This window comes from Equus asinus, chromosome 23 (assembly GCF_041296235.1).
Source record: "Equus asinus isolate D_3611 breed Donkey chromosome 23, EquAss-T2T_v2, whole genome shotgun sequence".
In the NCBI taxonomy this organism is placed as follows: Eukaryota; Metazoa; Chordata; class Mammalia; order Perissodactyla; family Equidae; genus Equus; species Equus asinus.
This window is the reverse complement of record NC_091812.1, coordinates 68,202,506-68,213,598: the sequence shown is the minus strand read 5'-3', so window position 1 is coordinate 68,213,598 and position 11,093 is coordinate 68,202,506. Positions and strand designations below refer to the sequence as shown.

At 44.2% G+C, this 11,093-nt stretch overlaps 1 protein-coding gene across 6 annotated transcripts in view; it reads left to right on the top strand.

Annotated features, from left to right (window-relative positions):
• The first annotated feature begins 53 nt into the window (after positions 1-53).
• The window catches only part of CENPP (centromere protein P), a 222,577-nt gene continuing 211,537 nt past the window's right edge, over positions 54-11,093 (top strand). Inside the window, exon 1 of one of the 6 annotated variants that reach the window (XM_044756799.2) lies at positions 54-440. In XM_044756799.2, the coding sequence (XP_044612734.1) occupies positions 334-440 (107 nt within the window). In that variant the 5' untranslated portion in view covers positions 54-333. Of the gene's footprint in view, positions 441-571; positions 887-11,093 lie in introns of those variants that run through there. The other 5 variants (XM_070495976.1, XM_070495977.1, XR_011497543.1 and 2 more) reach the window with 5 other exon arrangements.

The window sequence follows — 11,093 nt, the reverse complement described above, 5'->3', positions numbered from 1 at the left end:
AAAAGGCCCCGGGTTCGCGTGGTCCCGAGCCGCCTCTTCGTGACGTCACGTCCGGGCTGCTCCAAGGCGCCACCAGCGCGGGGGGCGCGGCCGGCGCTCGGGCTCCGGGCTGGCGCCGACCTGCTCTCTCCAAGCGCGGGGGCTTCGGTGACGGCTGCGGGGGGACAGCTGCGGCCACGTGCGCAGGGACGGCGTTGGGCCCGGGCCGCCGTGCAAGCGCGGGGTGTGTGCGCAGACCGCCGTGCTCCGCGCCCCCCCGCCGCGCCGCGCGATGGTCCGCTCCAGGAGCGCGCGAGGCTTGAAGCGCCGGGCGGCGCCCGTTAGCGCGGCGCCATGGACGCCCGGCGGGTTGAGCTCAGCGCCTTGCAGGCCGAGATCGCGGCCCTGAGGCGGGCGTGCGAGGAGACGCCGGCGCCCGCGGAGGACGCTACCCGAGGCCAGTACGTGCCCTCTGGCCGGGGCGGGGGCACTCCGCACGGACCTTCCCGTGAGGCCGGGGCCTGGGCGGGTTGCTCCGCACGGACCTTCCCGTGAGGCCGGGGGCGGGGTCGCCCCGCACGGACCTTCCCGCGAGGCCGGGGGCGCCCCGCACGGACCTTCCCGCGAGGCCGGGGGCGCCCCGCACGGACCTTCCCGTGAGGCGGGTCGGGGCGGGGGCGCCCCGCACGGACCCTCCCGTGAGGCGGGGCCCGGGTCCCTCTGTCGGCGTCGCGGGGCGGTCACGGGAGGTCCCTCACGGTCGCGCCCTGCTGACGCCGTCCGGGCGAGTCGGCTCCCGTCCCGCTGGGCTCGCGGCGTCCGTCTGTGGGGCCGCCGGCCGGCGGCAGGTGACGGTGACTGTTCGTTTACGGCAGTGACAGGAAGTCTCCTCTGAGAGAGAGTTTAGGTAAAGACGGAGGTTGATAGAAACACGCTCAGCAGACCTGGGAGAGCTGGCAGGCGGGAGGGGCCGCCGCGCGAGGGCCGCTCGGTGCCCCGTCCCCGAGGAGGGCGGGCCGCGCCGCTGCTCGGTGCCGGCGCCCCGTGGGGTTCCGGACGGGGCTCGGAGTTCGGGCGCGCTCCCGAGGCCGCAGCGCGAGCGGGCTGCGCCGGCGCGGGCGCGGCGTCGGGCCTCAGCCCGGGCGCCCGGCCGAACGAGGGGTCCGGTCCCCCACCTGCCCGCTGCTCGGGAGCAGAGACGCCTCCCTGTCCCCGGCCGGGCTGGGCTACCAGGCGCGGGACACGGAGGTTCCCGGCTTCCCGGACCGGGCGGAGAGGGCGCGCCCGAGCGCTGGGGGCCGGGGTGCAGGCGCCGGGCCGCCCCGCGCGTCGGAAGCGCTGGGTCGCGTGCGCCGCTCCTGCCCCACCCGGCCGAGCCAGAATCCGGCTGTTAGCTAGACCCCCAGATGGTTTTGTGCACCTCAGAAGGTTTGAGAAGCTGCGGATGGCGCTGTGGGGAAGGTAGGTCCTGTTCCGGCCACGAGGCGGCGTCGTCAGCCCGGACTGCGCGTGGACGGTGCGTGCCCTCGGCCTTGCCCTCGGCCGGTCGGAGAAGGCAGACGTCAGACGTTGGTCCGAGGTGTCGGATTCAGCGTGGTTTCTTCCCACCGTGATGGAGAAGGAAGAGTGGGACCGCGTGCCAGGGTTTCACTTGCGCCGCATCACTGCGGGGAGACGTTCTGCGCGCTGTGCGGCCCGGCGAGCCTCGTCGTGCGGACGTGGTGGAGGGCACTTAAGCAGACCCGGGTGGGCTAGCGCCTGCACACCCCCGCTGTTCGGTCTGCCCCTACGGGGCCGGTGTGTCATACGGGACGCGACTGGAACGGAGAATTTACCGTCTTAACCGTTTCAAGTGTACAGGTCATCGCTATTATGTATATTCATGTTGTGCAACTGTCGCCACCATCCATCTCCGTAACTCCTTTCATCTTGTAAAACTGCGACTCTGTGCCGGTGAAACCATGACTTCCCCTTCCCTACCCGCCTTAGCCACCGGCAACCAGCATTCTACTTTCTGCCTCGATGAATTGACTTCTCTAGGTACCTCATATAAATGGAACCCTGCATATTTGTCTTTTTGTGCCTAGCTTGTTTCACTTAGCATAGTATCTTCAGGTTCATCCATGTTGTAGCATATTGCAGTTTCCTTCCTTTTTCAGGCTGAGTAATACTCCGTTGTGTGTATTTACAGTGGGCCCTCCGCATCCGTGGGTTCTGCATCCGGGGATTCAACCAGCCATGGATTGAAAGGCCTGCAAGGGTTGCATCTGTACTGAACATGTACAGACTTTTTTTTTCTTGTCATTGTTCTCTCAACAATGCAGTGTAACAGCTATTTACATAGCATTTACGTTGTTAGGTATTATAAGTAATCTAGAGATGATTTAAAGTATTCGGCAGGGTGTGTGTGGGTTTTATGCAAATTCCACGCCGTTTTCTACGTAGGGACTTGAGCGTCCATAGATTGTGGTGTTCCCCGGGGGTGGGGGTTGTGGAAGCAACTCCCCTTGGATACTGAGGGATGACTGTACCGCATTTTGCTTATCTGTTCATCTTTTGGTGGATGCTTCAGTTTCTTTCACGTTTTAGCTATTGTGAATAATGCTGCTGTGAACATGAGTGTACAAATATCTCTTTGAGACTCTGCTTTCCATTCTTCTGGATATATATCAAGAAGTGGAATTGCTGGGTCATATGCTAATTCTATTTTTAATTTTGGGGGGAACCCCATACTGTTTTCCACAATGGTCACACCATTTTACATTCCCCCCCACAGTCCACAAGGGTTCCAGATTTTCCACATCCCCACCAGTGCTTGCTTTTTGGCTTTTTGATAGTAGCCATCCTAATGAGTGTAAGGTGGTATCTCATTGCAATTTTGTTTTGCATTTTCCTGGTGATTAGTGACGTTGAGCATTTTGTCATGTGCTTATTGGCCATTTGTATATCTTCTTTGGAGAAGTGTCTACACAAGTTTTTTGCCCATTTTTGAATCATATTGGTTGTTTATGGTTTAGTTTTAGGAGTTCTCTATATGTTTTGGATATTAATCCCTTATCAGATTGTCAACCTAAAAAGTAAATTGGCTGGTTGTTTTATCTGCGGAATGAGTTTATTCAGGAACAACCAAAAGAATTGCAGTTCAAGATATACAAGCTGTGGTGCACAAGTCCAGAGAAGCCGAGGAAGGGGCTTGCTTTTATGGAGGAAAAGGGAGTTGACATGGGCTGTAATCAACAAAGAATCCACTGGAGGAAACTGGGAGTCCAAAGTGTGGAGGCTTCTCCTCGGTTGGGTTGCTGCAGTCTCTCATTGACTGAGTTGTTGCTGGGCCATCAGAGAAATCTTCTTTCTGCTGGGTAGTAAAGTAGAAGACGCCTTCCTGTTGTAGATGCAAATGCACCTCTTTCTGGTTGGAGTAACTGACGAGGTGTGATAGGGTCTGAGCACCCTCCCTCCAGGCCTTTCCCACTTCAATTTAGTTGAAATTTCTTTTACTAATTTCACAAGATAAATGATTAGCAAGTATTTTCTCCCAATCTACACGCTACCTTTTTACTCTGTTGATAGTGTCTCTTGGTGTACAATTTTAAAATTTTTTAAATTTTAATTAAAGTGAAGTTCAGTTTGTCTATTTTTTTTTTGTTACCTGTGCCTTTGGTGTCATATCCAAGAAATCATTGCCAAATCCAATGTTGTGATGCTTTTGTCCTATGTTTTCTTCCAAGAGTTTTATTGTTTTAGGTTTTACGTTTAGACATTTGATCCAATTTGAGTTAATTTTGGTGTATGATGTTAGGTAAGGGTCCACCTTCATTCTTTTGCCCCTGGACATCCGCTTTTCCCAGCAGCATTTAAATGGTATTGGCAGGCATGTCAAAAATCATTTGACCTTATAAGCAAGGGTTTATTTCTGGGTTCTCTATTCTATTCCATTAATCTATATGCCTGTCTTTATGCCACTACCACACTGCTTTGATGACCATAGCTTTGAGATAAGTTTTGAAACAGGAAGTGTAACTCTTCCAGTTTCCTTCCTTTTCAAGATTGTTTTGGCTGTTTGGGATCCCTTGAGATTCCAGGATGAGTTTTTTTATTCCTGTAAAAAACCTCATTGGGATTTTAATAGACATTGCATTGAATCTGTAGATCGCTTTGGGTAATGTTTACGTTTTAATAATGTTAAGTCTTCCAGTCAATGAACATGAGAAGTGTTTCCATTTATTTATGTCTTCTTTAATTTCTTTCAGCGATGTTTTGTAGTTTTCATTGTGCAAGTCTTTTACCTTCTTGGTTAAGTTAATTCCTAAATATATTCTTTGATGCTGTTATACATGGAATTGTTTTTGTAATTTCCTTTTCAGATTGCTTATTGTTGGTATATAGAAACACATCTGATTTTTGTGTTATGACTTTGTATCCTGATGATTTCATTTATCAGCTCTAACAGTTTTTTTGTGGAATCTTGATGGTTTTGTACATGTCAGACCATACCATCTGCAAACGGGGTCGGTTTTCACTTCTTCCTTTCCAATTTGGGTACCTTTTATTTCTTTTTCTTGCCTAATTGCTCTACCTGAAATTTCTACTACTATGTTGAATTGAAGTGGTAAAAGTGTTACCAAGCCCTAAAGGACTGGTGACACTCAAGAGGGTCCTTTTGCCTGGAGCCGCTTGTGCCACTAGAATGAGACTGAATTTGAAATAGCAGAGCAGAAACTATTCATTGATTGACAAATAGAGGAGGCAGAGCTCATGCTCTCAAACATCTTCTCTCTGAAGGAAAGATGACCAGGGTTCTTATGGGATGTGAAGGAGGAGGAGTCATTTGGGGCATGTGCAGATCTTCCCTTCTTGCACATGGCACCTTTTGCACAAGTTTCCTTTTGCACGTGGCACCCCATCACCATCTTGGACCTTTCTGGTTTGAACCAGTTCTGCAGTTTGGCCATCTGGCAACGTTCTGCCTTAGTTCCTATAAGCAAGGACAACTTAAAAACAAAGCATTAGACATGGAAATTGTTTTAGGGATTTCTCTTGGTGACAAAAGTGGGCACCCTTATCTTGTTCCTGATCTTAGAGGAAAAGTTTTTGGTCTTTCACCATTGACTATGATGTTTGGTGTGAGTTTTTCATATATGGCTTTTATTATGTTGAGATAGTTTCCTTTTATTCCTAGTTTTTTGAGTATTTTATCATGAAAATGTGTTAATTTTGTTAAATGCTTTTTCTGCATCAGTTGAAATGATCATGTGTTTTTTTCCTTCATTCTGTTAATATGGTGTATTACGTTGATCAATTTTCATATGTTGAACCATCCTTGCATTCCAGGAATAAATCCCCTTGGTCATGATGTATAATCCTTTTAATATGCTGCTTAATTTGGTTTCCTACTGTTTTGCTGAGGGTAGTTTTTCTTTTTTCTTTTTTTTTTTGCTGAGGAAGACTCACCCTGAGCTAACATCTGTTGCTAATCTTCCTCTTTTTTTGCTTGAGGAAAATTAGCCCTCAGCTAACATCTGTGCCATTCTTCCTCTATTTTGTATGTGGGTCGCTGCCACAGAGCATGGCTGATGAGTGATGTAGGTCTGTGGCTGGGATCCAAACCTGTGAACCCAGGCTGCTGAAGCAGAGTGTGCTGAATTTAACCACTGTGCCGTGGGGCTGGCCCCTTGTTGAGGATTTGTACATCAACGTTCGTAAGTAATATTGGTCTCTAGTTTTCTTTTCTTGTTTTGTCTTTGGCTTTGATGTTGAGTAATGCTGGCCTAATAGAATGAGTTAGGAAGTCTTCCCTCCTCCTCAATTTTTTCGAAAAGTCTGAGAAGGATTAGTATTAGTTCTTGATTAAGTGTTTGGTAGAATTCACCTGTGAAGCCATCAGGTCCAGGGCTTTTCTTTGTTGGGAGATTTTAGATTATTGATTCAATGTCTTTACTAGTTATAGGTCTATTCAGATTTTCTATTTCTTCATGATTAGGTCTTAGCAAGTTTTGTGTTTCTAGGAATTTGGCCCTTTCATGTAGGTTATCCAATTTATGGGCATACAATTGTCTGTAGTACTTGCATAATCCTTTTTATTTTTGTAGAATCAGTAGTAATGTCCCCACTTTCAGTTCTGATTTTAGTAATTTGAGTCATCACTTTCGTTTAGTCCATCTAGCTAAAGGTTTGTCAATTTTATTTATCTTTTCAAAGAACTAACTTTTGATTTCATTGATTTTTCTCTGTTTTTCTAGTGTCTATTTCATTTATCTTTGCTCTAATCTTTATTATTTCCTTCTTTCTGCTAGCTTTGGGTTTAGTTCATTCTTTTTTCTAATTCCTTAAGTTGTAACATTAGGTTGTTAACTTGAGATTTTTCTTGTTTTTTAATTTAAGTGTTTATACCTATAAATTTCCCTCTCAGTACTACTTTTGCTGTCCCTTAAATTTTGGTATGTTGTATTTGCATTCTCATTCATCTTTAAGTGTTTTCTCTTTTCCTTTGTGATTTCACCTTTCATCTATTGGTTGTTTAAAAGTGTGTTGTTTAATTTCCACAATTTTGTGAATTTTCCAGTTTTCCTTCTGTTATTGATTTCTAACTTCATCCCATTGCAGTTGGAAAAGATACTTTCTGTGATACCTATCTTTTAAAATCCATTGAGACTTAATTTCTTGCCCAATATATGATCTATCCTTGAAAATGTCCCTTGTGCACTTGGGAAGAATTTGTATTCGCTTGTTGTTGTGTAGCGTGTTCTGTGTATGTCTCTAGATCTAGTTGGTCTGTTAAGTCCTCTGTTTTCTTACTTATTTTCTGTCTGGTTGTTGTATCCATTATTGTGAGTAAAGTATTGAAGTCTCCAACTGTTATTTTTTATTGAGCTATAATTGACATATAGCATTATATTAGTTTCAGGTGTACAAATAATGATTCAAAATTTGTATATACTGCGAAATGATGGCCACAGTAAGTCTACTTACATCCATCACCATACATAGTTACTAATTTTTTTCTTGTGGTGAGAACTTCTAAGATTTACTTTCTTAGCAACTTTCAAATGTACAATATAGTATATTACTAACTGTAGTCACCATGCTGTACATTACATCCTCAGGACTTATTTATTTTATAACTGGAAGTATGTACCTTTTGAACATCTTTACCCATTTCACCCACCCCCACACCTCTGGCCACCGCCAGTCTATTCTCTGTGTCTGGAAATTCTTTTTCTTTTTTTTTCAGATTCCACATATAAGTGTGATCATGCAGTATTTATCTTTCTTTGACATTTCACTTAGCATAATGCTCTTGAGGTCCATCCATGTTGTTGCAAATGGCAAGATATCCCTCTTTTTTCTAGCTGAATAATGTTTCATTTTATATATAGACTTACATTTTCTTTATCTGTTCCTCCATCAATGGTCAGTTAGGTTGCTTCCATGTCCAGTTAGGTTGCACAATTATAAATAATGCTGCAATGAACACAGGGGTGCATATGTCTTTTTGAGTTAGTGTTTTTGTTTCCTTTGGATAAATACCCAGAACAGGAATCACTGGATCATATGATAGTTCTATTTTTAATTCTTTTTGAGGAACCTTCTTACTGTTTTCCATAGTGGCTGCACCAATTTACCTTGTGCACAAAGATTGTCTTTTCTTCACGTCTTTGCCCGCCCCTGTTATTTTTTGTCTTTCTGGTAATAGCCATTCTGACAGGTGTAAGGTAACATCTCATTTTGGTTTTGATTTGCATTTCCCTGATGGTTAGTGATGGGGAGCGCCTTTACATGTACCTGTTGGCCATCTATATGTCTTTGGAAAAATGTCTATTCAGAACCTCTGCCTATTTTTTTAATCAGAATGTGTGTTTCCTGTTGAGTTGTATGAGTTCTTTATGTGTTTTGGGTATTAACTCCTCATCAGATATATGATTCATAAATATTTTCGCCCATTCCATAGGTTGCCTTTTCATTTTGTTGATGGTTTCCTTTGCTGTTTAAAACCTTTTTAGTTTGATGTAGTCCCACTTGTTTATTTTTAATTTTGTTGCCTTTGCTTTTGGTGTCAAATCCAAGAAATTACTGACATGACCAATGTCAAGGAGCTTACCACCTGTGATTTCTTTTAAGAGTTTTATGGTGTTGGGTTTTACATTCAAGTCTTTAATCCATTTTGAGTTAATTTTCGTGTATGGTGTAAGATAATGGTTCAGTTTCATTCTTTTAAGTGTGACTGTTCAGTTTTCCCAGCACCTTTTATTGAAGAGACTGTTTTTCCCCATTGTATCTTCTTGGCCCCATTGTGTCAAGTTAATTGACCATATATCTATGGGTTTATTTCTGGGCTCTCTATTCTGTTACATTGATTCTATGCATTAGATAAAACCGCCACCTCTTGCAGTCTTAAAGGCGTAGCCTCACCTAGTAGATGAACGTTATTATTTCAGTGCTGCATTTGGTTGTGTTTATCCAAGCAGCCTACTTTATTGTTAGTGGCTCCTAGTATTTGAGGGTATGCCAAGATTTGTCAGCGTGCCAAAGGAGAGGATCTTAGTCAGCACCTGGATTCAGGCAAACTGGAAATCAGATCCTCAGGCAGCAGCTTTTAAAATATGCAAATATACCTCTTTCAGGGGAAGACTGACACAGATAGGTGTTTCTGTCTGCTCTCTGTGCACTGGGCCCTGGTGTGATAGCCAGGTAAGAAATATTTCTTTGCTGCTTTCCTGTTAAGCCCATGAACACAAGCCTCACTGGCCAACAGAACCAGGCTATGAAGGGATGTTTCCTCTGGGCAGCAGCCACAAAAGTCGGAGTGCCAGATGTGTATACAAGCTCCTTTCTTGGAGACACCAATGACTTGGGGCTGGGCAGAGGGAGAGTGTGAAGATTGTGCCCACCTGCCTCCCCAGTCTTTGGAGAGGATTGTAGTTGGGCCTAGATGTATGTTTAATTAGAACCCTTCCCTTCAGACCCCAGCTATGAAATAAGCTAATATTCCTCTTTCACAAAAGACTGGTGTTGTGTTTCAGTCTTCTCTCTCTGCGCTGTGCCCTGGGACAGGTAGTTAAGAACTATTTCTCCATTTGTTGCAGTCCTACAGGAACCGTGAACATAAGTTCTGCTGGTTACCAGAGCCAGGCCATCAAGAGGTGTCCCTTGGATTTAAACATGTGGACAAAGAGAACAGATTACTGGCTACCAGGGGAAAGGGGGTTGGGGGATGGGCACAAAGGGTGAACGGTTGCACCTACAACACGACTGACAGACAATAATGTACAACTAAAATTTCACAAGATTATAACCTATCATTAACTCAATAAAAAATTAAAAAGAAAAAGGAAAAAAAGAGGTGTCTCTTGGGGAGTAGCTGCAAAAATTAGGGTGCCAGATGAGTGCACAAGCTCCTTCCTGAGAGGTAATGGTGATCTGGAGTGAATCAGAGGGAGAATGCAAAGATGGCGCCCACTGGCCTCTGTCTTTGCAGAGTATTGCAGACTCTTAGATGTGTGTTAAATTAGAAGCCTGCCCTTCAGGTCAAAGCTTTAAGGTAGGAAATAGGCCTCATTCACAAAAAGACTGGGCACTTTTATTTTGGCTGCCTCTGTGCTGGGCCCTGGGATGAGTGAGTCTGTGCGCATGAGGCCTGTAAGAACTATTTCTCAGTTCTCTATAGCCTTGTGGGTCTCATGGACACAAGCCCTGTTGGCTTTCAAAACTAGATGTTTTGGGGGCTTGTTTCACAGATGCTAGTCTTAGAAGTTGGGGTGCCACCTGTTGAGTTCAAACATTTTGCGCCTCAGTGAGAAGCTTGGGGTTGTTAGTTCCCTCTTGATTGTGGATCACCACGCTGGGGGTGGCGTTTATGATGGGATTGTGTCCCAGCCTCTCCTGTTTGTTTTGGTGTGGATTTTTTCTCATTTGCCTGATGTGTAGGAGTTGCTCAGCTAGTTTTTGGATTTCTTTCAGAGGAAATTGTTCTGTATATAGGTGTAGATTCAGTGTGTCTGTGAGAGGAGGTAAGTTCAGGACCCTCTTATGTCATCATCTTTTTTTTTTTTTGAGGAAGATTAGCCCTGAGCTAACATCCGTACCCTCTTCCTCCACTTTATATGTGGGCCGTCTACCACAGCATGGCTTGCCAAGCAGTACCATGTCTGCACCTGGGATTCGAACCGGCTTGAACTGGAACTCCAACTATTACTATAGAACTGTTTCTCCCTTCAATTCTGTCAGTTTTTGCCTCATATATTTTGATAAGCTGTCATTAGTGCATAAATGTTTATAATTTTTGTATCTTGTTATATTGAACCTTTCATTAATATGTAATGTCCTTCTTTCTCCTGTAACCTTTTTTGATTTAAAGTCTGTTGTGTCTGCTATTAGTATACCCACTCCTGCTCTCTTTTGGTTACTTTTTGCGTGGATATTTTTTTCCATTCTTTCACATTCAATCTGTGTCTTTGAATCGAAAGTGATTCTCTTGTAGACAGCATATGGCTGGATCATGTGTTTTTATCCATTCTACCAATATTTATCTTTTGTTTGGAGAGTTTAGCCATTGACATTTACACAAGTTCTGATAAGGAGAAACTTACTTCTGTCATTTTGCTATTTGTTTTTTATATACCCTTAAGTGTTTTTGTCCCTCATTTCCTCCACTTCTGTCTTCTTTTGGTGGTTGATTTTTTGGAATGAAATGTTTAAATTACTTTCTCATTTCCTTTTATCTATATTTTATAGCTGTTTTCTTTGTGGCTACTAGAGAGATTATGTTTAATATCCTAAAGTTACAACACTCTAATTTGAATTTGTAGCAGCCTAATTTCAATAATGTGCAAAACCTTGGCTTATTTATAGCTCCATCTCCACCCTTTTCACTTTTTGATGTCACAAAATTAGATCTTTATACATTGTGTACCACCAAACAAATAATTCTTTTAAATGCATTGTTCTCTTAAATTTTATAGAAAACAAGATTTAGAGTTAAAAACAAAAGTTACAGTATAGTAGCTTTAAACAAATAATTTCTTTACATGTTAATCTTTTAGATCATGTAGAAAGCAAAAAGCAGTTACAAACCATTGTGACAATGATACTAGATTTACAGTTGTGCATGTATTACC